Below are 27,857 nucleotides of genomic sequence, written 5' to 3'. Positions count from 1 at the left end.
TATCGTCTTTGTTTCTTTTCTATAGCTCTTTAGGTAGGTCTTGCATTGGTGTGAAAAAGTAAATAGTCAAATTTGTCCAAGCGGAGTGTTTGTACCTTTATCGAATAAAGAAAAGCCTGTACCTACCTAACCCAAGAAATCAGTTAGAATTCGCGTAAACGAATCTATTGATTATGAGGCAACGTCCAATTATGAGTTTGAGGACGAGAGTCGGAAAAGAAGTCTGAAGGGTAATAATCGCAAAGTTAAGAAACACTGTGATGACATTTCTATTACCAATTTATTTGGGGATCAAAGGTAAGAGAGACAGAAAAAAATTTTCAAAAAGAAAACAGAAGTAATGAATCTTTTGTCAATGTATTTTTGTAGAATGGAAAGTGAACCAGAAGAAACTCGTCTGGATTTACCGAACTTATCAATGGAACAGAATATTCAAAATCCTATTGCATACTTGCAATTATCAGTTCCTCTTTTTCCGACCAGAGTTCCTTTTGTTGATATTCACAATCCTTTGACCAAATCTCCTGTTGAAAGGTAACCTTTTTTCTATCGTAAAGTTTTATTTGTATAGATGTTGATCACGTTCTTTTTGCATTTATGATTGCATAACTACAATGAATGGTTGCTCCCAACGGCTAAAACATGTGCCTTTATTTCATTGCATAAGGAAAAAACCAGCCAATCAATGTGTGTATACACCCGAGGAACTCGACCAATTAGATTTGGCTGGATTACCCGAACCAAAGACCAAAGAACAGCTGGATGAGATCGTGCGCTTGCGGCAGTGCATGAACGCGATGTAGTTTGTTGTGTGTGCTACCAGCGAGGAATAGAGAAGCACCGGTTGTCTTTCACACCTGATGGAATTTTGGATTGCGACCTCAAGCCTTTTCTGAGAATTTGCAAGAAAAAATGTTACGATTGTCTAAAACGAAACGCGCTTCCTAAATTTGCCATCGCAAAAGGAAACTGGTTCGGTCAGTTACCGGAGCAATTACGAAACATGACAATCGGCACTCGTAGCCTCGTTCGTCCGGTTCACAATTCTGGCCATTTGGTAGCTTACAGCTCAAAAACTATGTCGGAGGAACGTCAATCACTGGTCATATCAACTCAAATCGATTAGACACTCAGTGCAGCCTAGTGAGGTTCCCCTCCGCGTTATCGTCGTATCTCCGTTCACCAAGGATGAAACAATCATTCAAAAAGCCAAAATTGCCGCCATAAAGAATAATTACATCATTGACCCAAAAGCAATCGAACAGACTTAGAATTTTTGGAAAGAAGTCGGTAACAAGATCACGGCGAAAGCTGAATTCACCAAAGCTAATTTAGAACAGTTTCCTATCAACGACGTTTGTCCATCCATGTTTACCATGACGTTCACAGACAATGATGAAGCTAAAACGGAAGTCGATGGAAGTTCACACGAGGTCGCTGAGGAGAAAGAATACTCATCCGGTGGTTCTTAGCTATTACGCACTAACATAGAAATAGAAGAAATTGTAATAACAGCAGCGAATGTTACAATTGGTGGGAACACGCCAGCTGAATCGAACGTCCACGGAAAAGTCGTTAAGGCCTTGTCTGGAAACAAAATTCTTTCCCCTAGCGTCACTAAGTTAGAGATTTACGTCGTGAGACCTGACAACAGTTTTGTTTCAGGCTCGAACCCCAACTACCTTGAAATCCATTTTCCTGATTTACTACCTTTCGGAAGAGGTGGAACAGGCGAAACAAGACGGGTAAAAATTTCGCACAAAGCCTTATGAGCCTGCATGCTGAATCTCAGCACATGACAATTTCAAGAAGTCGATTTTGTTTTGCCGATGTATGATATGGTCACTCGCCAACAAGTATCAACTAATGGATTTGTCCGCTCGAAAATTCCGTCTCGTCGCAGGGGCGCCGATGGAACTTTATCTACTAATGCAGAAGCGTTTGGCCAAATATCCCTCGAAGATATGAAGAAAGTCTGCGAGCACAAAATGAATTGTGCCAAAACAGGCAGTAAAGGTGGAACTTTGCCTCCTCTAGTGAGCCTTCATGGGGTAGCAGCCGAATTTTTCAACATCACCGTCGCAACAAAACACAATCAACACTCCATGGCTGCCGCAGCTGAAAATCGAGGCGGAGTTTACGCAGCTCACAATTCCCTAGGAAAAGCTTACATCTGGTTTACTTTTAGCCCAGATGACACGAAATCATTCAAAATCTTGTTGTATGCACGGCGTCCAGAACAATCGGCCATCTACAAGACTAAATTCCAGGCGGAATAATTAGATTTGAGACTTTAGCTAATCGGCCATTTGCCGGAGCACTCAACTTCGACCGATGCTTGAACATAGCTATCGAGTACCTCGTTGGATTGAGTTGTGAGGTATTAACCACCGAAATAAGCGAAACGGAATGTGGTGAACTCAGTGGCCAAAAGGGCCACGCTGCGATTGTATTAAACACGAACGAGGTTACAAAGGACGAAACCGGGAACAACAGGTTGCGACTGCAGCCACGACGAAAACGAATCAGAGTCACCTCGTTGCCGCATCTCCCCCCGTCTTCCACTACGGCGGAAATGCAGAAAAAGGGGAAAACCAAAGAAGGGCGCTAATGCGAACAATTAGCTTTAGGTGTAAATGGGGTGGCGGAAGTGTAAGGGAGAGTAACCTATAGAAAAACCAAAGGGTATTAGTTTAGCCAAGGTCAGACAAATTCAGACTTGTCTGCCGCTCTGCAATAACACGATCACACACACACACGTACAGTATACTGCACAAAAATCCGAACACCGATTTAATTTTTTAAAGCCCCCTATTGGCGGGTTAAAGGGTTTTTTGTTTGTTTTCTTTAAGAGGGAGGGTAGAAGGGGTGATGGACACATAGGGCAGGGTTGGTTAAGTCTAGACATTTTTTCATGCCTTAAGGTATTACGCTTTAAGGCAAGTAACAGGTCGGGACATTTTTGCAACCCCCAGGGGGGTGTGTTTTTTTTAAACGACAGTTGGAAATGTTGGACTTAGACTGTGTAATATTCCATACCCAAATAAATTAGATAGCTGACTGTGCACATTGATGTCAATACCGATGGCATATGTGTAGAGCCTCTGATTGCGACGCCGTAGATCAGTGTTCGCTTCCCGATACGGAATTGCGAAAATATCTGGTATCGTTATAACATTCTTCATTCGAATTTGCTGGGAATATTAATTACTTCAAAAAGAAGGGGATTACAGTGCCGGTCCAGTTATAGAACCGGCCTGTGCGCGGTTCTATAACTGAATGGTTCTATAACCAAGCACCCGATCTTAGTGCCACCTATCGTCGGTTCTTTCATCGCTCAAACTTTGACGGTCTTAGAATGTAAGGGCACATAGCATAGTGGTAATGCTGTTCGCTATAGTACTAGAGTCCCGTGTTCGAACAGCTGGTATGACTAACTTGAAAAGATTTTTAATATATGTGTAATATAGTCTATGGCTATGAATGGTGAGATACTAGTGTATCTTTATTGGTGGGGGACCATCCAAAGAGGAAGTGGTTTGATGAACTAGAAGAACTGTTGTCATACCAGAAGGAAAAAGAAATTAGAAGGACTTGAATGGAACGAGGTGCTAGAAGATAAGAATGAATAGTGGAAGCTATTGTATTCTATTGTATTTGGTATGAATAACTTTACCGCCTATTATTATTGTATTTGGTATGAATAACTTTAACGCCTATTATTATTAGTTGGGTCATTGAACCGATGTACAACATTGCCTAAAAAGATAAAACCCATTACAATAATATTTTTTTGCATGTTTTAAAAGGCAAAACCCATTCATTCCCGCCATAGAAAATCGATATAGTTCATAATACGGCCAACGGTGGCGCTGAAACAAACAAAGAAAAATCGGTTCGATAACCGAGCCGGTTCCATAGCTAGGCGGTTCTATAACTGGACCGGCACTGTATTATTTTTTAAATTATTAAATAAAAAAAAAGCACATATTGCTCGATAAAATTTTTTTTTTTTTTGAACTTATTCCAAATTCGTATCCTAAAATCGTGAAAGACTCGTTTAATCGAATTTTTCTTAATATCAAACATACAGCATCATGAGATGTAAACATGTCGTGATCACAAGAAAATTTGTTTGATAATAGAGTTAGGAAAGAAATACGTTCAGGTAGAATTACTAAGTATGTTCTAGGCTCCATATTTAACAGCTTTCTCGTTCTTAATAAACTACTTCGTCTAAAGGAGAACATCTCGAGATTTTCCCAGCTAGCACAAGTTGTGACCAGGTTGCTACCTGGTCACGTTTTTTTTTCCCGGGTCACAACCAGTGGGAATGACTTGGTCGTGCCCTTTTTATTCCATATTACCGCCCATAAGCTTCCCTGGTCACGACCAGAATAATATTCCCATAAAACGGACGTTGGCCGTAAAATAAACTTTTCTTTTTTCTTTTATAAACCTTAATTAAATATGATCTACGGAATCCAAAATAAATAAATGCCATCCATGGAAAATGAGAAATCTTGTTTAAAGAACTTGATTAAATATATTAATATCATAAGATAGAGAACGACACGGGTACACCAACATTTGATGACAAGAACAGACATGTAAGTATTAAATGTTAAAGAAAACGTAATCTTGATTAAATGAAGAAAATGACGAGACGTCTTAGCTTCCAATAGATTGGGATGATTCGGAGTCGTTTTGCTCTTCGTCGGAACCAATCTGGGATTCTTGTTTGCCGTCCTCGAGGTCCATCTCTTTCTCGTAGTAGCCATCGATTGCACCAATTTCGGCAGACGACATTCCTTCGCGAGGGTCCTCTTCGTCGTCCAGACGAGTCCGCTTTCCGGCTGTTGCTTGAGCTCTTAGATAACGCCGGCCAGCTTTGTAGATCCAGTTTTTCGAGGTTTCTTCTACTGCTGACTGTTCGACATTCGTATAAGAGATGCTTGAGCGGACCAAATCTGTTTTAAAGTTTGAAAAATGACTAAATGAAAACCCAAAACGCTAAGGATTTTAAAATTTTACCGTAAATGAAATGAAACAGCTTTGTGTTTTTTACTGCGTACTTGCTAGCGTCACGACCGGCCCAGGAGAGGGACATACCCCACTTGTCGGTAATAATTGCAGCCCATATGTTGCAGATTCGATCGTCAAGATTGTTGCCTCCAAGTGAACTTAGTCTGCCAGTCATCTAAAAATGAAATACATTTATAGGGTCATTCCACGCCAAAACATCCAGAGCTCGTTGCGACCATCTCACGGATTTTGATAATTTTTGGTGGGTGGGTTGTTAATAGTTAGAAAATAAGGTATGCCAAAGGATTTTACCCAAATATTATTCGTTCGGATGATATTTGGGTTCAAAGTTTAGATTTTTTCAAAAAAGTCGAAAATTGGGTATTGAGCGCAATAATTTTTAAAACCGATTTAAACTAAAGAATCAATTTTTTTTATGATTAGAATATAAAAAGGGTATAGAAAACTTAATTTTAAGACCATTGCGACCTTTATCAGAAGTTATTATCCCCCCAACGTCATCATTTTTAAGATATGAGTTTTTGACAACTTTCATAAGCTTTTTGAGGGTTTTAAAATCGTTGTAGGTGTATGATTTTTCTACCAAGTATATTTCATGGTAAAGACATTTGACTGTTAAAAAATAAATAGTTTATCTTTTATACAAAAAAAGATATTAATCTTTAAAGTTAGGAAAAACCACAATTTTGACGAAAATTGGTCTTTTTCAAAAAATTATATCTCAAAACTATAATTTTTGTTTTATATGAAACTTATAGATACTATTGCTTATTATGTCTTCTAAAACATATCAAAAAATTAGAAAGGTATTATTTTTTGTTCTCAAGATATTTTTATTTTAGTCGGTGACATTTGAAAGTGATAGAAAATTGATATTCAGGTGGAGATTAGTGACATATACAATTCGAATTCTTTAGAAATCAAATTGTTTTCATCGGATGTTATTCCAAAGCTTCTTCCGGATCGTGTTCGTGGTTTAGGAGGGTTAATTTTTACAAGAACATCAGAGATTGAAATGAATACATCGTTCGTTTTGGGGGGCCAAGTATAATTAAGACAGGGACCATTTTCACTGAACAATTTGACATTCACTCCGTTATAGTCGACGTCAAGGATCTTTCCAATCCGCCACTGACTCATGAACACAACAGCAACGTAATCGTCTACAAACAAATTACTGATGGAGACAAAGTTTCTATCCGGTAAACTAGGCAAAACAATAAAAGTTACTTTTGGAAAACCACTATCTTGGACAGAAGTACGAGAGGCTTGTAAAACACCCTTTGAAATTTGTTCGTAAAAATGATATTTTTGTGTTCCGGTTATGGCAAGAGCAGAGTTTAACCTATTGAAAAGCCTTTCTGCGTCGGCCGCAATGATATCTTTAGTTACGTATACAAATTCAATCCCAGGTAAATTATCCACTGCCCAGTTGTAAAGATCTAAGGGGGTTAAAATCAATGAAAGTGGAAGGGAAGCTCGTCGAGCTAATCGCTTGACAGTCCCACCGACCCCATCACATGCATTTTTCCCATGACAAGTAGCCCAAAAGTGCCAAACGGCAGGGACACCATGGTCAGATTCGAATAGGGAAAGATTGGCAAAATTAAATCGATTTTTGTAATGTGCCGGTCCACCGTCGCTAAAGAAGAATACCTTTTTTAAATTGGGAATCACAGTTTTGATTTTAGGTAAAATTCCCCGAATGAACGAATGAACAGCTACTGCGTCGTGTTTAAGAGAATCAGATATGATACAATAACTTTTTGAGATCAATTCCTCATTTTCTTTGTAATAAATGACGATTGGATGTACTGTCGCTTGGTTGTTTGTCCAATGTGCACCCTGCACTTCATCCTGGCTTTCGAAAGTATAGTTTTCAGCAAAATCTAGCGTGACAAGGCAATCTGAGTTTCCCAACTGTTCTTTTAACGACTTGTAATGAGCTGCTTGGACTTTAGATAGAAAATGATGAGTTCGAAGCTTAAGAAGGAGAGATACTAGTTTCAAAACAAAATCCTCCACTGATTGCTGAACTTTAATCAAGGTAGTACGATCAACAGTTGTCCATTCGCTATACGTTACTGATTCATAATCATCTAGCTTTTCAAAAAGAAATTCTTTCAAAACATCGGAACTTGGACAACGGGAGCATTCTCCAAACATACAAGATTCGTTATCAAGGGAGCAAACGAGAAGTTCAAGAAGTGACTTATAATCAACACCAATATCAGCCCCAGCTAACATTAGCTTAGGGTTTTGGTGCTTGATACAGACGCACACATTATGAGAACCAGAGGAATCAGCCGTAACACACCATTTTGGACGCAGAAAACAAAATTTTGATAGCCCGATTTTAACATTAGGATTATCTTGTTGGAATAAGTAATGAGCTTCCTTCAGGTTTAACAGAATTAATCGTTTACTTACGGGCACTTTCTTTCCTTCCAAATTAACCATCATATAGTCTTTCATCCCAGGGTAGTATCTGCTAATTTCCTCGTCTAAGTAGAATTGTGTTACGACGTCGATTGTAGTTTGTAGAAGGCGATTTCCAGCTGGTTTCGATGTAATAGCAGGCAAAATTCCTTTTTCTTCCTTTAACTTTCTGGCGGCTCAAACAACATGTTCTGAAACTTCAAATTCGGTTGCAACTCTTTCTCGAGACCATGAGTCAGGTGTCAATGTCAATAACTGGATTCTTTCAGAAAATTTCGATGATGCATTCACCTTTTCTTTCAACGCGTCCATCAAGGTACTTAAATCTGCTGCTTGCGATGTCAAGTCAACAAGGGAGTGATTTACTGGTACATATGGTACTTGAATTGCCGTAGATAAATCGTCAACCACTGCAGCAGCAATTGAATCAGCTTTTCTTTTGACCACTTCTATACGCTGCAGAGAATTTAGTTTGTTGAAAGTTGTGGCCTTGACTGGAGAAACTTCGAGAAAGGAACAAACGTTCTGAACTCGTGTAAGAGTTGAGTCTAGAACACTGGAGAGATCAACGAATTCTTTGACACTCGACATTTGGCTCGGATATGTGCTTTGGCTACTCCAATTCTCTTCTTGATTGGCAATGTCATTTTGCATTTTATCTGAGCACTGATAACACAACAGCAGACCAGGGAAAAGCCGCGGGTTGATTTTCAAGATCAAAGAATCATGTGCAGTAATTGTGTACGTTCCTCCTACTATTAATTTTGGTGGATTGAGAACTAATTTAGTAACTATTCTTCTATTAAACTTTAATTAAATTTAAAATTTACCAAAATGGCCTGAAGAATGAATCTTAAATGGGTTAGTGCACAGTGAGCTATCTGAAGATGATTCAGTCTGCGCTTTCACTTTTAACTTGCAAGAAATACAGAGCTTTGTACCAGGAACCAATTTTAACATATGAGCTACCTGTTGGGATTGTGCTACAGAGATAACGTTTGTTCCTATGTATCAGTTCCATAGACACCAAATTAATCTTAGAAACGTAAAAAAATACTTGATCAAAATACCTCTAAATTGAGATTTGTGTTCTTTAAAAGGGTCGACACATTTATCATTTTTCCCATTAAAAAACTTGTCGTTGCTGAGATAATAATGTTCGTGGTGAAAACAGATAGTGGATTCCATATCTAACTGCTCAACACAGAGCCCAGTTCTTAACAACAAAGTATACACTTCATCAGCCGTCAATTCATTCACAATAACTTTTTCTCCTTTCTTAGAAGTTAGCCACAACAATTCACATTCACTTTCTTTTCCAAAAATCATCCCAATGGTACACTTAATAGTCATTCTTGTTAACAAATAAACACTTTCTACCTTGAATATTAAAACTAATACTGACAGACGAAATCTAAATGTCAACATTAGTTGTTGCCAGATATTAAGAATACAAAGTCGAAATAAAATCACTTTCAAATGTCACCGACTAAAATAAAAATATCTTGAGAACAAAAAATAATACCTTTCTAATTTTTTTATATGTTTTAGAAGACATAATGAGAAACAGTATCTATAAGTTTCATATAAAACAAAAATTATAGTTTTGAGATATAATTTTTTGAAAAAGATCAATTTTCGTCAAAATTGTGGTTTTTCCTAATTTTAAAGATTAATATCTTTTTTTGTATAAAAGATAAACTATTTTTTTTTACAGTCAAATGTCTTTACTATGGACTATACTGGGTAGAAAAATCATACACCTACAATGATTTTAAGACCATCAAACAGCTTATGAAAGTTGTCAAAAACTCATTTTTTTAAACTGATGACGTTGGGGGGATAATAACTTCTGATAAGGTCGCAATGGTCTTAAAATTAAGTTTTCTATACCCTTTTTATATTCTAATCATAAAAAAAATTGATTCTTTAGTTTAAATCGGTTTTAAAAATTATTGCGCTCAACCCCCAATTTTCGACTTTTTTGAAAAAATCGAAACTTTGGACCCCTATATCATCCGAACGAATAATATTTGGATAAAATCCTTTGGCATACCTTATTTTCTAACTATAAAGAACCCACCTACCAAAAATTGTCAAAATCCGTGAGATGTCGCAACGAGCTCTGGATGTTTTGGCGTGGAATGACCCTATAACAGAAAATCGGAAAAAACAAACAAAAAAACTTACGAGTTTCGCAACATCTTCCGGACTTTCGAGAAGAACTAAGAATAAGGCAAAATTTTTCTCATTGTCGACGGGAAACGGGAATAAATCTCTTTCCGTCACCACAGAATTTGTTCTCTCAATGAAAGCGAGGATGGGGCCTTGATTAACGAGGAACTCTTGCATCATCCGCTCTATGTTAATGACTTTCCTCAGCGTAACTTCAGAAATCTTGTCATCAGTAGGTTTTGCACCTTTACAAAATAGTTTACCTTACCATTGTAGTAATTAAAAAAAATTGTCTAAACAAACTTACGGACGCTGTGGTTTAAGTTTAGTACATCCTTATGACGAAGTTCAGGAGTGGGCAGGCTGAAAGATTTCGTAACTGCGGTCTCTGGTTTCTTGATGAGATATTTGATGCTCTTTTGCTTATTCACCATCGTATTTACAGCCACCGGTGAATTATACGAAACATTCTCCTTGATGGCAAGTTGAAACGGACGTATGGGAGAAACGGACCTCGCATCTTCGTATTTCCGGGACTCTTTCGAATTCTTAAGGCTATTTCCCTTTGAAGCGTTTACAAGCGTTGTCGTCCGCTTGAGACCTGTAGAATGATATTAAAAGTTTCGCATGAGTCATAATGACATTTAGACAATTTTAAATTTACCGTGACTTCCATTCTCGATTTGAAGGTTGGATAATGGATAAACCCTTTTCTTTGAAGCCACATCAGGAGAAGATACAAGCCCAGCCTTCTTTGAAGAAATAAAAGGAGCCATTTTCTTCTCCGGAAAAGAGCGAACACAAGTAAAGAGCAGTTTGCTCTCTAAAGTAGTAGATGGCTTTGATGTGACGGTCTTGCCTACAACCGACTTGATCGTCGAAGAACCACAATCAGCTGCCATTGAAGTCTGCTTTACAGGAACCATCGCCTTACTGTGGCTTGATGAATTAAGCACCGGTCTTTTGTTACCAGAATCTGGACGGGAAAAAATAAATTAGCTGTGTGAGTATACAAATCAAAACGAACAATGTCCAGCATTACCGTCGGATAAAATTTCAAACATATCGACCTGACTTTCAGGGACTGGCTTGTTTGATGATGCGGTAACAGGAATCTTCTCCGAGGCATCAGCAACACTAGGGTAAGGCGGGTCATCTGACTCGTTGGACCATGTCTTGCTCAATCTGCGCTGTAGTACGTTATTTGCGGACTTCTTCAGCGGTATACCAGAGGCTGGCGGTGGGCTGTACCGCTCTGGTACCTTTCTCTTTCTTTGACCAAGAGGTCCTCCAGCATCCGTATTCAGCTCTGAATCTGGGTTCTTTGCGAGCCGAACCTCGTAGCTTTTTGCCACAGCCCAATTCTCTGTGATAAAAAAAAATAATTAGTTCAGACAACATAAAAGAACAACAAACTTTCCACTGTGAGCCAAACGGGGAACAGGATACATTTGTAAGCAACCCATGTTTAGCAAAATCAATTGCATTTGTTTGAACTGCTCTACTTCTTACTGTTACGTCAACTTTAAAGGTACTGTCAGTGTTTACACCAACATTTTTCAAAAAAATAGGGACTGTTGCTACTGCCTTATCAGCCTTGTCAACTGATGTGCCTATGATAGTTGGCCAGGAAAAAGCTGTAAAAATAACAACAGTTCAAGAAAGACCAAATTGCTAATGATAAAAATATGATTTACCTTCAGTCAATGCAGATTCTTTTTCACATGAACTGTCTACATCACAAGTTGCTTGTGAAAAGAAGTCATCAGTTTGTTTTGCTATACTGGCTTTTGTCTTCACTGCATCATCAGCCACAACGCCAGCTGATTGGGGAACTTATATAAAAAACAGTTATGATGAATGATAGACCGTAATGCTAACGATAAAGACAGGATATACCTTCAGTCAATGAGGATTCAAAACCATAAGCCACTTGTGAAAACATCCCATTAGTTTGTTTTGATACACTGGCTATTGTCTTCGCTGCCTCTTCAACCACAACAGCAGTTGAGTGTGAATCTTCTATAAGTAAAGCAATTGCGATAAAATTTCTGGAACTGCAATGCTAACGATAAAGATTGGATTTACCTTGCCTAAGAAACCTGTGAGGTATGACATTCTTGTTCATCAAAATTGTTTTTCTACGGCCACTTTTGTAGTTTAGGCAATCAACCTCCATCTAGTGTAATAACATTAAATGAAATATGACTAAAAAATTGTATTGGGTGAAATTCCGCCAAGTGACTTACTTTGAAATGGTTTTCACAGACGTAAAGATGACTTTTTTGGCTTAAGTCGTTTTGACCAAGTCCATAGGCTGTTAGCCAATCGCATCTTCTTACTTTCTCTGCTGGGGCAGGCACACTTATAAAAATTTTGTCTGTTGAATCACTTCTGTTTGTACATAACTCTGCTATACAGACTTTTGGTTTCAAAATCTTTTTCGACATCTTACAATGGCTGTGAAAAGCAACTGGACTGTCAGAAACTAGACGCGAAAGAGACGAAATGACAGATGTTCCGCGCTTCTATTGGTTGCGCCAATCACGTGATCTCTTCTTATTGGTTACAGATTGACCAGCGCTAATGCAACAAGAATCACATGATAAATAGTCCAACTCCTGCGTTTTAAGGCGGGGCAAGGGGTCGAAACTTTAAAAGAAAATAACTCCTAAAATAAATTTTTCCCATGCATAAAATTAATTAGAAATATTTTTTATTTTTTTTCTCTTTATTTCAGTATATTTTATAATTTTTTTGAATTTTAGTGAGCCATCCCCTATTCGTCAGATTTCCCAAGGCTACTTTTGTTATACCGATACCTTATTGTCGGTATGTAAAGTTCAACCGTCAATGAAACTATTTAAAAATCATTTAATTGTTCCATTGTACAGATCGACCGTCCTTGCCCTGAATTATTAGCGCTCAAAATTTGGATTGAGCGCCTAGCTTCGATGAATTCAGACCGTCAGGCGTAGATAACGCTACCGCGGTGTATTGACTTCACATTTTTCCATGCTCTTCAACACGGAAATGCCATTTGTTTTGCCTTCTTTCATTCAAACTCAATAAAATCACGTTTCAATTTCGAATCGTTTTTCTTATCAACACAGTTTTATCTATATTCGACTAGAAAAAACCTACCAACACACAAGCTCTGAAACACACTACACGTCGTCGACAATATGCCCATGCAGGTAACATTACACGGTTCCCTCCAATCTTCTTGATTTCCGAAAAAAACAAACATCGCAAAAACAGTTCAGTCAATTAGTGAACTAGAAATTCTGATGATTCTTCATGTGACCCAACCAAACCGTTCCGAACTCACGAACAATTTTCTTTCTTAATTGAAACATTGATTTAAGACAACTTTTTTCGGTGGCAATCCTTTTGTTTTGCAAAATCTAAAAAAAAAAAACATTCCAATTTGTCTTCTTTTAAGTAAACAGTGAGTTACGTTAATTTTCAAAATTGAACAAAGTGATCAAATAGAGTTGAAAAAAAGTTAACCTTACACACAAAGCCTTACAATGTACAGCAAAACGAACCTAACGAACGTGGCAACGGCATCATGTGCATTTCCCAACGTCGATACTGTGTCTCGTGTTTTCCAACATTTAAAAAAGAAAACCCATTTTCTCAGAAGAATGTTGTTGTTACGAATTCTTCGTGTTCAACTCCATTACTATGAAAAGGAGGAACCTGTAGCTTCTCAGTATTGCTACGTCACATTGCGATGAGCATTACGGGCAGTGCCTAGGACAGCGTTCTCGTCTTCATCACTTGTTAAGTACTTTTGCGTCGGAAGTGTTTTTTCGTTAGCTGCCGGCATTCCGAAAATAAGATGGCTTCACGCACACTTCACATTACAGTTACACATGACCAAAAATTCCCTTCGGGAACCTCTCCAAGGAGCCGCGGCGCATTGTTACTAGTTACACGGGTTTTCCCGGAATTTGTCTTGTGCTTTCAATTCCCGCCACAAAATGGTATTTTCCTAGAAACTTTTTGCTAACTCAATTTTGTTTTACTTGGGGTTATTCCAATCGCCATTTTTCAAGATGACGGTGGGTACACCCGTTTACCCATCAAAACCGGCCCAGCCTACCCATTTTAGCAAATATGCTACCCGGATCGCCCATGGGCGACCATTTTTGGCGACGATCCGCAGGTAATCCGGGTTTTCGAGAATCGGTGCCGAGCCCTATTCGCTACTAGCCACTCGGCCAGGCAGCCAGCTTCTCACAATAGCGAAGTAGTTCGTTAACCATCGCGCCCAGTAGTTAACTTACTCGCGCCATCATGCGGCCATTAGTGAAGTAGTCCGCTACTGGAGATCACCCTACATTTGGAATAGCGAATCACTTCGTTATTAAAAACCCCCTACATTTTCTATTGGCGAAGTGGTTCGCTAATGAATTGCAAAATCCATTCACATTAGCGAAACGGTTGGCTAATGAATTCGCTAGCGAATTCACACTAGCAAACCGCTTCGCCAATAAATTCCCAAATAAATGTACATTAGCGAATTGGTTCGCTTTCAGAATTCAGATCCCCAGTATGATAATAATAGAGAATCAGTTCACTATTATGAAATCCTTGTTTTATCCATTTCCATGCACGTTTCAAAACTTAAGCCATCTTGACTTTTCTATGCCATTCGCCATTCTTTTAATTTTTCGTCAGGTCATGCCTTTGTTGGGTTTCCCAACTTACGGTTTCGATAGAATAAAAAGAGATTTAACCCTTATTTTAAAATGTGATTTGAGTTAGTAAATGTTTAATAATTTATATAATCAGTGAGAAGACTGATTGCCACTGAAGTATAAATTGCCACATCAAGGTTCGTTGTGATGTAGCCTACACTTTCATTGACATTTATCGCCATGAACGGTAATTTTTGTAGAATATTTTTTTATCTCAAAGAAATTTAATCACGTTTTTTATTAGGTTTCCAGTGCGAGAGCATACAGCAACCTATTTCGGTATAGCATCACCGTTCCATTCTTCGTATGTGTACACTGATGTTGGTTGTGATTCACAAATGCACATTTTTATTGATATTTATTAGAATAGTTGTTATATACTTACAAATAGTTCATTTCAAATGGTATGGCTGACAAGTACAGTATCCACCAAACGATTAGGTACACACCCGTTTTTTTAGTGCGTTCTTATGGCGCTACGGGTCTCAGGAAAACTTAAATATCTTTTTACTGGTAAAGACTAATTTTTTTCCCCCTCTATCAGAAGAGAAAGTGCTCTAAAAGTTATCTCAACATAAAAAATTGTAACACCCAAGGCGCTAAAGTATCGTCCACATGATTAGGTAAACCACTTTTCTCCCCATAAACGCCATGTTAATACCGGCGTTTCAAAAAATATAAATAAAATACTTCAAAACATCCTTAAATTATTTTTTTAATGCCGAACGATGCGTTTTTCTTTACTTTATTAAGATATAGTGCATGTTTTTGAATTATTTGAACTAAAAAATGCTTCCCTATACCCCAGAGATAAGGAGATGGGACACGGAATAGGGAAAGCCGCCATGACACATTTTGGCCCGCCATCTAGTGGCTAATGCCCTCCCTTTATCATTAGCAGACAAATTCCTAAAATGTATAAGGCGGATGATTTGAATTTCAAAATAGAAGGTAGGATAGGGATTCGACATGGTTTCGCCCGAGTGGACCAAAAGACGAATTTCCTGTGTATGACTCAGAACACACGGAGTTTATATGAAGAAAATTCCAGGAATCAAAAGATTACCTTAAGAAATACACAGCTTCAATTACCAGTTGTTCTCTGTAGTTCAAGAGGTGATGTTTCACATTCGCGTTGTTTTGTAATAGTTGAAATGCCTTCAAATTGCAGTGCTGTTAACTGTTTATCAAAGAGAAGTGACAAATCAATTTCATTTCATACGTTTCCTAGTGACGCTTTGCGACTGGTTATATGGCTTAAATATTGTGTGCCTGGATTCAAACCTTCAAAGCATTCTGTGTTATGCTCACTTCATTTTGATCAGTCTTTGATGACATGGACACCTCGACGTAAATCAAATAGATTAGCTAACAGTAAACTCAATCCGATTGATCTCGACGCACATCCCGAAGCTGAACCTCAAGAAGATTTGGATATCGTCAATTTAAATACACCTGTTAAGGTCTCAGTATCTCACAGTGAATCGGACGCCAGCTGCTCTGCTATCAACAACAGTGTTCAACATAATATTTCTCCCGTGGTTTCTTTACCCTCTGTTCGAAGAAGACTCATCGTAGATTCTGCTAGTCCGTTAAAAAGAGCAAGGTTAGATAAAACCTGTGAAACATCAAGTACGCGGTGTTCAAGTCTAACTGACAACAATCTCGAATTCAATTCTACTGTGGATGGTTTGAGTTTCGTCGACTCCGAACAAGCTTCATTAAGTGATGTAGTCAATTTTTCCCCCAACATAAATGGATTTATTGATGACTTGAATAGACTTACAGAAGAAAACCAACGTTTAAAACAAGACTACGAGAATCAACTGGGCGCACTTAAAAGAGAAATTCATGAACTACATATTAAGTATAAGTGTGATATCGATCATCTTGAGGGAGTGAATCTTCGTCTAAAAAGGAAACTGACCGCACTATTATATCGTGAGCGCCGGAACCAGAATGAACAAAACGTTAAAGAGGGTCAAAATAAAATCTTAATGCAGCAGTTGAAGAAGTCCATGAAGGAATGTCACGATCTAAAGGTAGGTGGGAAAAACTCAATAAGGAAAACAGACATGTCTGAAACAGCTTACCAACTCTTTCTGAACGAAAAATGGAATTCCAGCAAAAAAGTGGGAAGTCGCAGATACTCTTCATTCATCGGTGACCTGGCAATAAATTTAAGTTTTTATTCTAACGCTGCATATGAAAAATTGAGATCCATCTTTACCTTACCGTCAGTTCGGAGTCTTCGACGCTACCTTGCAACGGTTGGTTGCTCTTCCGGTATTTTAAGGAATGCATTGTCTCAGATACAAAAGGATATTGCAGACGGAAAGCACGGAAAAGACGCCGTAATAAGCCTAGATGAAATGTCAATGAGGAAGGCCTTGTGCTACGATCCACAACTGAAAAAATATTTGGGCTTTACCGATTTTCCCGATGACAAACCTTCAACTCGAGAAACAGATCATCAACTTCTTGCTACTCAAATATTAGTGTTTTATGTAGTAGGATTGGACGGCAAATGGAGATCGCCCGTGGCTTACTACTTTACCAATCATTTAACCGGGCAAGGCCAAGCGAAAGTCCTCACCGATGTTATTATCGCCTGTCAAGAATTCGACGTAAATGTAAAAGTAGTTACTTTGGACGGGTTGGCGGCCAATATGACGATGGTAGATGTTCTTGCGGCAAACATAAAGTTTCCAGAAAAACGACCGAAATCCATTCCCAGACGAGCACGAATAAAGATTCCTCAGCAAACAGAAGCCGACCGCATGCGATGAAGACTACATTCGTTCATCCGAAGACAAAAGAAGACATTCACGTGATGCTAGACACCTGCCATATGTTAAAATTGGCACGTAATTTATTAGCACAAACAAAAAAGGGAATCAAAATACCTGGCTTCCATAAACCTGTGAAATGGTCATACATCGAAGAGCTATTTGAATACCAGAACCGCCAAGGATTTCGTCTGGGTAACAAGTTAACCAAAAGCCAGGTCTACATTGGCGCACACAAGATGAAAGTAGTTCTTGCTGCACAAGTCTTAAGCAACTCGACTGCGGATGCTCTTCGCCAATTACGTGATGAACTAAAACACCCAAAGGTGAAATTGCATTTTGATGCATTACGAGACCCATTTTTACTTAATTTAGCTTTGCAATACATTCGTTCCTCTAGTTTGTCGGAAGTGAGGCCACTGAGGAGTATTGCCGTAAGTTCAACAAGCTTTTCGACATGCTGAACTCTTGGAATCCGAAACAAGTTAACGATAGGGCACCACTTACTATTTCAAACCTGCCAGAAAAAGAAAAAGAACTTCAAGGATTGCAAAAATTCCTTAAATCATTGCAATTTACTACGGGTAAATTTGTGAGTACTAGCAGGAGAAAATCAGTTGTAATTTGCTTTACAGCAACAATCACATCTACTATCGCACTTGCATGGGATTTGTTGACTCAACCTCTTCCATTAGATTATGTATGCACTAGACTTACTCAGCAAGATCCACTCGAGCATTTCTTTAGCATTATTCGATTGAGGGGTGGGTTGAATAATAACCCAACTGCAATTCAAGTGAAATATATTATGAGAAAACTTCTCGTTATAAAAAGTGGTGGCGTGACAGCTTCTTTATCATCAAACTGTTCACTTGTTTCATCACAAATATTTGAGAACCTGAATTTTAACGTAGAAAAAGATTCAATTGATGAGGAAATTGAGATTGATATGGAGATTTTCTGTAATGAGGAAGAGTTAAACGCTTCAAATATTGATGATGCATTTACAAACCAATGTCTTGCCTTCATTGCTGGGTATTGTGTAGTGAAAATTGAACGTCACTTTCATTGCATCATGTGCAGAAAAGCATTGTATGATTCTAGTGAAGACCCTTAGATAAAGATGCAGCAAATATTTCAAATTTAAGAAAGAATAGAATTATATGTATACCTTCAAACTCTGTGTATAGAATTGTTCTTGCTTGCGAGTCTGTTTTCCAAGTCACTGTATGTTGTCACAAGGATTAAAATCTTCTCAGTGTGATTATGCTGCCCTGTTAACCCAGAAAGTACTTAAAATTATTGATGTAAATACCATGTTTCCTAGTCTTTTTCAGCATTCAAAAAAATGTGACGTTAATAACCTTGTGAAATCTGTTGCTTTGAGATTCCTTAAAGTCAGATGTTTATCTTATATCAAAGTTTTCAACCAAAATGTGTCCAAAGAAACCTTGAAACGAAATAAGTTAACTAAGCTTATATTATACAAAAATCTATAAAAGAAATTTCGTTCAGAATATTATTTATTTCACCTTTTTACACTGTGTTGACACTTTAGTTTGACACAAACCAGCTCGATGACCTTAGAAAACTGAGGAATTCGTCTGCTAATGATGAAGGGAGGGCATTAGCCGCTAGATGGCGGGCCAAAATGTGTCATGGCGGCTTTAACACGGCAGTGTCCCATCTCCTTATCTCTGGTTGCTGTAATGTATAACAATAACTAAAAGAATGTCTGTGAATTTGTTGTTATACATTACGGCAACAATCAAAACAGATTAAATACTTTCTTCTTACGATAAAAAAATCAATTATTTTTTATTTTATTTTTTTTAATACGAAAAATCTACCTGTGTTTAAAGAAAAAGTTCTGAGCACTTAAAATTGATCCCAGCGTGCAGCAGTGGAGCAAGCACAAATCATAATTTTCTCTATAAAACATTTCATTGTAACAACTTTGGGGTATAGGGAAGTATTTTTTAAAATTCAAATTATTCAAAAACATGCAATATATTCTAAGCGGGGGTGTACCTAATCGTTTGGTGGGTACTGTATGTGTGGTCATTGCTGAATATTGAAACATTCTTATTTTTGTTTGTTCTTTAGTGCGAGAACAAACCTGATTTATGTGATGAAAATCAAGTCAGATTTGAGGGCAGTGTCCCAAACAAAACAACTTAATTTGATTTATTATGTTTTTCATTTTCATCATTTACACCAAAACCGAGGTAAAAATCAAACTACCTCAGCAAAATTTGATTGGCTAACAATTAATAATTTTTTTTAAAATAATGTTTAATTTTTAAGTATTAGGCATTTTTCCGGAGCTTCTAGATATCCTGTTAGAACACAGGAGTTAAATAGTGCGAATTAAAGGTAAAAAGAAAGCTATTTAAATTTTTTGTACTGGGATAGAGGGATTACCCGAAACACGTTAAACCGCACCGACCTACCTACCTGAAAAATAGCTGATCGGTCATTACTCGGGTAGGGGCTTTTCAAGCGGTTTTCTTTCGTTCAAAATACCCACTTGAAACGATATGGCCCAGCCTTAATTTAAAAAAGAGTGGGCAAGTGAAGGAAAATAAATAAAACTATAATGTATTGCACAGTCAAATAGGGTACTCAGTAATGATATCGGGTTTTGAAACCGGTTCCACTACACGAATGCCCATGAGTGGAAATTCACAATTATGACACTATGTTTAATGAAATTATATCGTTGCTTAATTAAGTAATATTCTAATAAATCAAAAGAAAATTATAAAGTTAAAAGTCATTCTATTTCGGAAACGAAACAGAAAGAAAAATAAACAATAAACATAAATAATAACAAATACAAAACAAAAAAACAACGGCTCGGGGGTTTTGTACAGAGGATAGAAGATGCGCAGCTTCAAGATGGAAATAATTCCCCCTAGTGTCGTCGGAGCGAACCCTACCAAATTTCTGTGTACCCATGAAAGACGGTTGGATTCACCCCGGCGACAGAGATCAAGTTGCTTTTTTCCGATAAAGGTAAAAGAAGTTGATCTGCGCTCAACTCATGTGGGAAAAGATCTGATTTCAACTCAATGTTTTGCAAGATCACAGATCATTGTTTTCGCCATCTAACGGTAAGAATTGTAACTCTCGGCCTATTTAATTTCCATTCAGCAATGAAGAACTGTGCAGACGACGCGGACAAAAATAACAGAATGTCGAGTTGTCGACAACTGTATGTGTTTTACCGTGTCATGCTGATTCCAGAAATGTTCATAGATGTCTCTTTGAATTCCAGAAATTGATCGCGTTCGGTGTTTGGAGAAAAAAATTTTTATCTGGGAACAGATCGAAATCATTTTTCAAAGATTTGATCCCAGATCAGAATTTGAGTGAAATTTAGTTTCCGCTCAAAAATTGAGCTAGTTCGGGGTAACACTGGTCGCCTAGACATACGTTTTTAAATGTAAAAATAAACTGAATATAAATATCTTGACATGTACTTCATTACTTCTAGTGATTTCATTCAATTGGCAATGAGGCGAAATTAGTCGGTTTCTCGGCTCATTGCTTGAAGGCTGTTTGCATTGAGTTTCGCTTTCTAGTCGCTGTACGTTGTACGTCTCGCTTTCGCGGTTAAGGGCAAGGCTTCGTTGATTTAAAAAAAGTAGTATGTTAGAAAAATATATAAGTTTTATTATCATGTTAATGAAAAATTTTCTTCTTGTTCTTATAGTTGTAAAATTCATCATTTAGGCAAAAAAATCTATAAACGAATTAAACATTTTCACTTAGAGATAAAATTAAAAATTTTGAAAATTTTACTCACGATGATAACTTGACATAAAATAGACTTGAACCATCATACTCATACCGAGGCAAATTTGATTGTAATCGTGAAATATAATGATGAAAATATTACCTATTGGACACAAATCTTTTTTGAAGAGGCGATTTTTTATACTTACTGGAATTCTTTAACTAAAAATTAAGGATTCTAAAATACTCTTAATTAAAAAATACAAGGAAAAAAATGTTTTTGCTTAATCTTGTATTTAGGTTTTCGAAGCTGTAGCGAGTGCCAGATGGTGTCGTCGTAACCCTTGTTTTTTACTCTGATTAGTTTTTGCCAGGTAACGCTTCACCACCATAGGAAGTATTCGAGTTTACAGGCCTTAAGCATTAAGTAAGCCTTGTTTAGGGAAGCCCTTGAAAATGGGACGAAAAATGGAACAGTCTGCTATGTCAAGGCCTACTTAATGGTTAAGGCCTGTAAACTTGAATAACTCCTATGACGGGTAGGCATTACCTAGCGAGAGCCAATCAGACAAAAAAAGGATTAAAATGACACCATCTGGTGCTTGCAACTGTTACCTCGTTTAAAAACCATCCCAAAATAACTATAATAATTGTTAGAAAGAAAAAAGGTAGTATGTTAAAAAAATATAAGTTTTGTTATCACGTTTATGAACAATTTTCTACTTGTAATTGTAAAATTAATCATTTTAGCAAAAACTTTCTAAAAGGAAGAAACTTTTTCACTTAGAAATGAAATTCAAAATTTATAAACTTCTACTCACATTTATAACATGACCTAAAATAGAGTGTGGATCGAATTCTTTCACCATCATTTTAATACCGTTGAAAATTTTGTTGCAATGGTGATATGTAAGGTTGAGAATATTACTAAGGGGGCACAAATCTTTCACAAAAAGAGGCGATTTTTACACTTGCTGGAATAGTGGAATGCTTTAACTAAAAGTTAAGGATTCTAAGATACTCAAAATGGAAACCCTGTTATTGCTTAATCTTATATTTAGGTTTTCGAAGCAATGGCAGTAGCAAGTGCCAGATGGTTCAGCCATAACTCTTTTTTACCCTCTGATTAATTGTTGCCAGGTAAAGTATCGTTCACACGACAGCTCTTTTATGCGTATTGCGTATAACGTATTACGTTCTTTGTTTACGTTTTTCTACGTAAATTTCATTTCGTTTTTTACGAGCCAAAATTTACGATAAAATCTTCGTAGTCTGTTCACACTGCAGTACTCTGCACTTACGTAAGACGATATTTAACGTTAATTCAAACTTTCACTTTCTACTCATAGATGTAGTGTTTGTCAATCTGATTACTTGTTAATAAATATCAACATCAACTTCAACAGATATCAGTGAACAATGACATGATGCGTGATTCATCCGATGAAGAAGTTTCTAATTATTTCGATAATGACGATCAAGAAAAGGAACAAATTCGTCGTCAAAACACCTTGGAAATGTGGCGTTGGAAGGCCAAGGCTGCTTGTTTGTTGTACCTATTGTTAAAACGTCGTCGTAGGAGGTTGTCAGCTAATAATCTTCGACCTGTTGGTAGGATTACTATTGATTACCAGTTCAAACATCCTTACAGACATTCTGAAAGTCTCTTATTACTAATTTATAGGTAGATTATGGACAAGGTTTCATAATTCAGAACCTGAACGAGAGTAACATTCCTTGTATACTACTATTCTACTTGCAGAGAAGAGTTTGGCAGACGGCTTCACCTTCAGGAACATTACTCGTATGTCACCAACCTTGTTCAACAAATTGCTGTGGATGGTAGGCCCTTCATTGTTAAAAAAAGACACCAACATGAGACGTTCTATCCCAGTTGGTAAAATTAGAATTTTAGAAATCACTAAACAAATATTAAGTAATTATTCAATTAATAAAACAGAGCAACGATTAGCATTGACTCTGAGATTCCTCGCATCAGGAGACTGTATGCGATCTCTTTCATATTCCTTCCGGATAGGCCATTCCACTGTTTCTGAAATAGTGAACGAAACATGTAGAATAATGTACGAGATCCTTGCTCCTACCTATTTGCAATTGCCAGATACAAATATGTGGAAACTAATATCAAATGACTTTTCCAAAATTTGGAACTTCCCAAATTGTGTTGGGGCTGGAGATGGAAAACACTTCGCCATGCAATGCCCTAACAACGGTGGCTCCAACTGGTATAACTACAAAGGGTTCCATAGCATGGTGATGTTTGCCGTTTGTCATGCAAATTACTGTTTCATTGCTGTTGACATTGGGGCTTATGGCAGAGAGGGCGATGCGAGTATATTTGCATCATCACAATTTTTGAAATACTTGGATAACGGTTGTTCCAGGACCATCAAAACTTGTTTGTCTGTTTCCTAGGATGATGCATTTCCATTGAAAAAAAAACATAATGAAGCCATATCCCGGCCGAAGCACAGGATCATTAACAAAAGAAGAACTAATATTCAATTACAGGTAGAATTCAATACAATTTTTTATCTTTCAACCTTATTAGCTGGTAAGATAGGACAGACACATCAATTCCCTAGAGATGTTCTTTAGGTTGTCTCGTGCAAGAAGAACTATTGAAAATGCTTTCGGAATTGTCACCAACAAATTGCGCATTTTCCGCAAACCGATGATTGGAAGCCCTCAAAATGTTGAAAATTACATAAAGGCAGGTGTTGTCTTGCACAATATGCTGATTCGCGAAGACAGCCGCTTCTACTTGGATAACCAAAAACTACCGGATCATTTTGATGTAAATGGAGTTTTAATCGAAGGTGCCTGGAGGACGGACAGTACAATGACATCAATGTTTCGGTAAATAATATTAAGAAAAGCAAGGTATAAAACAATAAATCTTTTTATTATGTCTGTATGAAGTGACTTGCGGCCAGGAAAAGGAATGAACTATCCAACTGTCGCCAAAAACATTCGCGATCAGTTTACAAAATATTTTTCGAATGAAGGTGCAGTGCCATGGCAGAGGGTCATTGTCGAAGATACAGGCAGACTTTCTGAGGAGGAAGGTTAATGAATATTAACTACGAATAGTTGCTCGAAATGATTTGTATTGCTGAGATCATTGATGTTTGTAATAACGATGAGCAACGTAATACAATCATTTTGTTTCATTGCAATCTCGAGAATGTTTAAGATTGATTTAATCTATCTTCTTCCTTCATCTTCCTCATCTTTGACTTTTCCTTCTCTTTCTTCCCTGCTTCATATAACAATTGTTCCATTTTGAATCGTATTTCGTCCTTTATGCTATTACTCTTGATCTTAGCAACTATAAAGGAAAAGATTGATGGGTTATTAATTAAACTTGTACGTTAATTGAGAATTGCATAGCACTTATACCTTTATCGGCGAAAACTTTGCAATAATTTCTCCACTCCTTTGTCACTGCGTCAAGTTCTTCTGTTTTCTCTATCACAGTATGATTTGGTTTATCATTAATCAACTGCGACACCAGTGATGAAATATTTTTTTCCGCTTCAGACTCTTCTAGTTTCCGTTTCGCTTTATACGGCTATCAGGATAACTTGAAAGAGCATCTACAGGGGAAATGAAATAATGTAAGTACATATCATTTACAAATTTAGCAACAATCCCACTGTACCAGACGATGAAGTTGAAGGAGTGGGTGTCGATGTTTTTGGAAAGGCTTGTGGTCGACTTTCAGTTGATGTCTTTGAGTCAATAATAGTAGTAGGTTTGCCAGCTTTCTGGCTTTGACTTGAAGAAATGGAATCCAGTTTTTTTTTTGCTGTCAGTACATTTTTCGTACACGATCTATTCATGGAATCTGTATACAATCGTAATTGGAATTTACATTAAACAGAGTCAATAAAAAAAAAAAAACGATGTAAATGAAAACATTGCTACACACATGTGTACCTGAAATTGGTAGAGAATCTTCGCTGTTAACAAGGGATTCGTTGTCTAGAGTTATTGACTGTGTATCGTTTACTGATACGAATGACACGTCATTCAAATAGAGTACATTGTCTTTGTCAGTATTTCCAATTTCTTCATTCTCCATTTGATCCACACCACGTTCTTGAACTAAATCAATATGTAGTACCTTTGCTGAAGAAAGATTGGTAAACCTGCTGTAAGGTAAAAGATAATATTGCTGTAGGTATGCCTTGTTATTTAAATAAACAATTGTAACAATTTTTACGCTCTCTGTTTAATGTGTTCGTCCAGAAAAGACATTGTGTGGTACAAGTCCCACTGCGGAAGTTGGTGCCTTGAATCTTCTGTGGAAGTCCCTGTTGGATCCTCGATGTTGGACACCTTCCTAACTCTTCTGAATTTATCTACAAGCTGTGTCCACTGAGTGGTCACATCTTCCACAGTGCAATTTTCAAAAAGGTGTGAAATCTCTAACTTGGCGTTTGTTTTCACTGTTATGTCTTTGTAGGATTTGGAGTTTGTGTCATAGAGACACGGGTATTTCTTGACTGCTTCTATTAAAAGTTCACGTTCTTCCTCACACCATTTTCTTGAAGACCTAAAATGTATTTTCAGCATATTATTACATCAGAACAATGGGTTTTGAATATAACAATGCGATTTGAACCAACAGAAATAAAATTGTTACTTGTTTCTTTTCTTTGGTGACTTCTTTTTTGGCGAGTTGAAGTTTTTTGACGGGGACTGTTTGTTAACACCTGGAGGAGACATAGTAATTCAGTAAACAACTATCCAGAAAAGAATAGCAGAATTTTAAAATTGAGATCACAGAAGTCAACACTGGCGAGATTTAAGTTATAAGAACAGACTATAAACAGCAGTAATACTAAAAAAAAAAAAAGAATGAAGACAAGCGTGTTATTTTTTGACTACGTAGTGCGAAAACGTTCAAAAATCTTATGTAAAAATGAGATCAATCTCATTTTTACGTAGTTACGTTTTGACTTCGTTTTCACTCCGTTTTGAGTTTACGAATTACGTACTATGTAGAGCGTTGTGTGTGAACAGTTTGCCGTTTCGACAAACGCAATTCGTAACGCAAAAACGCAATACGTAGTACGTAAGATTGTACGTAAGACTGTCGTGTGAACGTACCTTACGCATCACCCTCATAGGAGCTATTCAAGTTTACAAACCTTAACGATTAAGTAGGCCTTGGCTATGTATGTGGGTGTGTAGCTATATAGCCACATGGTCGCGCATGACTAGTCGATTCTTTGAGATGACTCGAAGCTGCACTTTTTTCAATGGGTGCATCCGAGTGTTATAGACTAGTCTATCGCAGTGAACTCTTTAATGAGAAGTCGATAGCTATTGACTAGTTTCTCGTGCCCCAAAAAATCGAGGCAAAAATTCAGCCAATTTTTTAAAGCGACAATAATTCGCACAACCTCTTTTAGTGTAGAGGTAAATATGAATAGATTTGCGGTTCATAAGCCGCAATATAAACGCACTTTTTTAGAAGTGTACATTATTATACCAGCCTGGGGGGTTGCAAAAGATAACCCTACCTGTTACTTGCCTTGAAGCGTTATACCTTAGGGCATATAAAAAAATCAAGGTCTAGACTTACCCCAACCTGCCCTGTTGTTTCCATCAGCCCGTCTACCCTACCCCTTAAAAACAAAAATACAAACAAAAGACGCGTTACCCCGCCAATAGGTGGCTTTAAAATTTTAATCGTTGTTTGGATTTTTGTTCAGGATACTGTACGCCTACCATAGACTCCTATGACTTGGCAATTAGTGTGTCCACTCCAACTTGGTCTCCGTCACCTAGGCCAACCCTTTTTCAATGCCTGATCTTACATGGGATCACGTGATACCACCTTCTTTTGTTTGAGCGCATGGCTTTTCAGTTCAGTTTGGTCGTCTGATTTGACATTTAAATTTTTGAAAGCTTTTTTCTTTTTCAAATTTTTTTGATACAAAAATCGAAATCGAAAGAAAAAAAAAGTAGGAAACAAACTGTTGTGTGGAATGAATTTGCTTTAAAAAAATCTTGGAAGAAAGCTCTTAAATCTGAAACGTGTACTAGTGAATCTCGAAAGTAAGAAGCACTTAAATCTTTAAATCTCAAGAAACTTTGGAGTAAAAAAGATAATTTCTTTTGATGGAATTAGATCAAAACCTTCCTTTAAAAAGACCAAATCAAGTAAGTATAGATCGATTATCAAAGTTAATTGATTACTGATCATTTACTATACATAAGGTAACTTGTGTGAAGCTGTCTAACAGCCAGGCTTCTCAAATTCTTTCTTGCCCGTTGCTGGATCTTCCTCGTCTACCGAATTTCTATGACCTACTGTTCAAGACTGTAATTATAGGAAACTCCATTAAAAACATAAGTACTCACTACTTTTTTCATTAAATGAAATGATTTTTATTTATTTTAAGGTGATCAGTCAGAATTACTCGATATATTACAAGAAGTTGAAGCCGAACTTAATCTGGCAACTGAAGCTCAGAATCTTTTCAAACATCCCAATCCAACAAGTGTTTAACACCTCCGGTCCTAGTACGGGGTCTTCCACTATAAGTCAAAACTTTATCTTGTCCTACTTCTCATCCTCCACAACCTAGCCATGATCCAACCGAATCCATTATTCCGACGCCTAAACTCCAAGCTATTTTAACAAGCAATCGGCATCCACCAAAGTTGTCGAATCTATATTATCAATTCAAGCTTCATCGAATTCTACACCAACTCGGTCTAATCCTTCGCAATCTCAGTCGAATACTCCTCCAACTTTGACAAGTCCTACTCCAACTTTGACGATTCCTACTCAAACTCCAAGCACTCAAGCTTTACCGAATTCTACCCAAGCTCCGCCGAAACTAACTAAAACTCTGTTGAATCCTGATCGTGTCTTGCCCAAAGCCAAAGGGGTAATAGCTAAAACTCCAAAGGGGAT

The 27,857-nt window shown here is 37.4% G+C and overlaps 5 protein-coding genes and 3 pseudogenes across 12 annotated transcripts in view; 5 read left to right on the top strand and 3 right to left on the bottom strand.

Moving 5' to 3' along the window:
• LOC116936604 overlaps positions 1 to 27,857 on the top strand; it is a 110,218-nt gene that overhangs the window by 431 nt on the left and 81,930 nt on the right. The window contains exon 4 of the mRNA XM_045174608.1: positions 26 to 297. The gene's annotated coding sequence lies outside the window, so the exon portion shown is untranslated. The remainder of the gene's footprint in view (positions 1 to 25; positions 298 to 27,857) is intronic.
• On the top strand, positions 430 to 1,337 carry LOC123466340 (annotated as a pseudogene).
• On the top strand, positions 1,275 to 2,279 carry LOC123473648 (annotated as a pseudogene).
• Positions 4,506 to 12,172, bottom strand: LOC116916589. 4 transcript variants are annotated; one of them, XM_045168545.1, is made up of 11 exons: positions 11,910 to 12,172; positions 11,749 to 11,839; positions 11,560 to 11,682; positions 11,358 to 11,495; positions 10,703 to 11,297; positions 10,325 to 10,636; positions 9,968 to 10,261; positions 9,676 to 9,905; positions 5,035 to 5,200; positions 4,754 to 4,970; positions 4,506 to 4,636 (listed from the first exon to the last, which is right to left on the bottom strand). In XM_045168545.1, exons 5-11 carry the CDS (start codon positions 10,722 to 10,724, stop codon positions 4,618 to 4,620), a joined length of 1,260 nt encoding a protein of 419 aa, XP_045024480.1. In that variant the 5' UTR covers positions 10,725 to 11,297; positions 11,358 to 11,495; positions 11,560 to 11,682; positions 11,749 to 11,839; positions 11,910 to 12,172; the 3' UTR covers positions 4,506 to 4,617. The 4 variants fall into 4 exon arrangements, with proteins under 4 accessions (XP_045024480.1, XP_045024478.1, XP_045024482.1 ...); XM_045168543.1 differs by having other exon boundaries at positions 4,556 to 4,970; XM_045168547.1 differs by having other exon boundaries at positions 4,556 to 4,970; positions 10,325 to 10,484; positions 10,787 to 11,297.
• On the bottom strand, positions 5,896 to 9,665 carry LOC116922580. 2 transcript variants are annotated; one of them, XM_045168542.1, is made up of 3 exons: positions 8,556 to 9,665; positions 8,316 to 8,489; positions 5,896 to 8,240 (listed from the first exon to the last, which is right to left on the bottom strand). In XM_045168542.1, exon 3 carries the CDS (start codon positions 7,519 to 7,521, stop codon positions 5,923 to 5,925), a length of 1,599 nt encoding a protein of 532 aa, XP_045024477.1. In that variant the 5' UTR covers positions 7,522 to 8,240; positions 8,316 to 8,489; positions 8,556 to 9,665; the 3' UTR covers positions 5,896 to 5,922. Both variants share the same exon structure in this region, with proteins under 2 accessions (XP_045024477.1, XP_032784851.2).
• On the top strand, positions 15,524 to 16,175 carry LOC123473633. Its single transcript, XM_045174682.1, has 2 exons — positions 15,524 to 16,058; positions 16,150 to 16,175. Exons 1-2 carry the CDS (start codon positions 15,524 to 15,526, stop codon positions 16,173 to 16,175), a joined length of 561 nt encoding a protein of 186 aa, XP_045030617.1.
• On the top strand, positions 22,046 to 24,099 carry LOC116935885 (protein ANTAGONIST OF LIKE HETEROCHROMATIN PROTEIN 1). Of its 4 annotated transcripts, XR_006642741.1 has the most exons (8): positions 22,046 to 22,200; positions 22,306 to 22,510; positions 22,584 to 22,599; positions 22,662 to 22,792; positions 22,860 to 23,252; positions 23,305 to 23,431; positions 23,519 to 23,779; positions 23,843 to 24,099. XR_006642741.1 is itself a non-coding variant. In XM_045168548.1 (6 exons), exons 2-6 carry the CDS (start codon positions 22,324 to 22,326, stop codon positions 23,991 to 23,993), a joined length of 810 nt encoding a protein of 269 aa, XP_045024483.1. In that variant the 5' UTR covers positions 22,046 to 22,200; positions 22,306 to 22,323; the 3' UTR covers positions 23,994 to 24,099. The 4 variants fall into 4 exon arrangements, 3 of the variants coding, with proteins under 3 accessions (XP_045024483.1, XP_045024485.1, XP_045024484.1); XM_045168548.1 differs by lacking the exons at positions 22,584 to 22,599; positions 22,860 to 23,252 and having other exon boundaries at positions 22,662 to 22,741; positions 23,336 to 23,431; positions 23,484 to 23,779; XM_045168549.1 differs by lacking the exons at positions 22,584 to 22,599; positions 22,860 to 23,252 and having other exon boundaries at positions 22,047 to 22,200; positions 22,662 to 22,741; positions 23,336 to 23,431; positions 23,508 to 23,779.
• LOC116935937 lies at positions 24,014 to 25,920 on the bottom strand (annotated as a pseudogene).

The sequence above is a fragment of the Daphnia magna genome, linkage group LG1 (genome assembly GCF_020631705.1).
Source record: "Daphnia magna isolate NIES linkage group LG1, ASM2063170v1.1, whole genome shotgun sequence".
Taxonomy (NCBI): Eukaryota; Metazoa; Arthropoda; class Branchiopoda; order Diplostraca; family Daphniidae; genus Daphnia; species Daphnia magna.
This window is presented reverse-complemented; position numbering and strand designations above follow the sequence as displayed.

Coding starts and splice junctions, on each gene's coding strand:
- LOC116922580 (XM_045168542.1), bottom strand. CDS start 7,521: ATGAAAGACTATATGATGGTTAATTTGGAAGGAAAGAAAGTGCCCGTA.
- LOC116916589 (XM_045168543.1), bottom strand. CDS start 10,724: ATGTTTGAAATTTTATCCGACG. Junction 9,906..9,967: donor AAACTTAAACCACAGCGTCC/GTAAGTTTGTTT, acceptor TATTTTGTAAAG/GTGCAAAACCTACTGATGAC. Junction 4,971..5,034: donor GCTGTTTCATTTCATTTACG/GTAAAATTTTAA, acceptor ACTTTAAAACAG/ATTTGGTCCGCTCAAGCATC.
- LOC123473633 (XM_045174682.1), top strand. CDS start 15,524: ATGCCTTCAAATTGCAGTGCTGTTAACTGTTTATCAAAGAGAAGTGAC. Junction 16,059..16,149: donor ATTCAATTCTACTGTGGATG/GTTTGAGTTTCG, acceptor TGACTTGAATAG/ACTTACAGAAGAAAACCAAC.
- LOC116935885 (XM_045168548.1), top strand. CDS start 22,324: ATGATGCGTGATTCATCCGATGAAGAAGTTTCTAATTATTTCGATAAT. Junction 23,432..23,483: donor GAACTAATATTCAATTACAG/GTAGAATTCAAT, acceptor CTGGTAAGATAG/GACAGACACATCAATTCCCT. Junction 23,780..23,842: donor ACAATGACATCAATGTTTCG/GTAAATAATATT, acceptor GTCTGTATGAAG/TGACTTGCGGCCAGGAAAAG.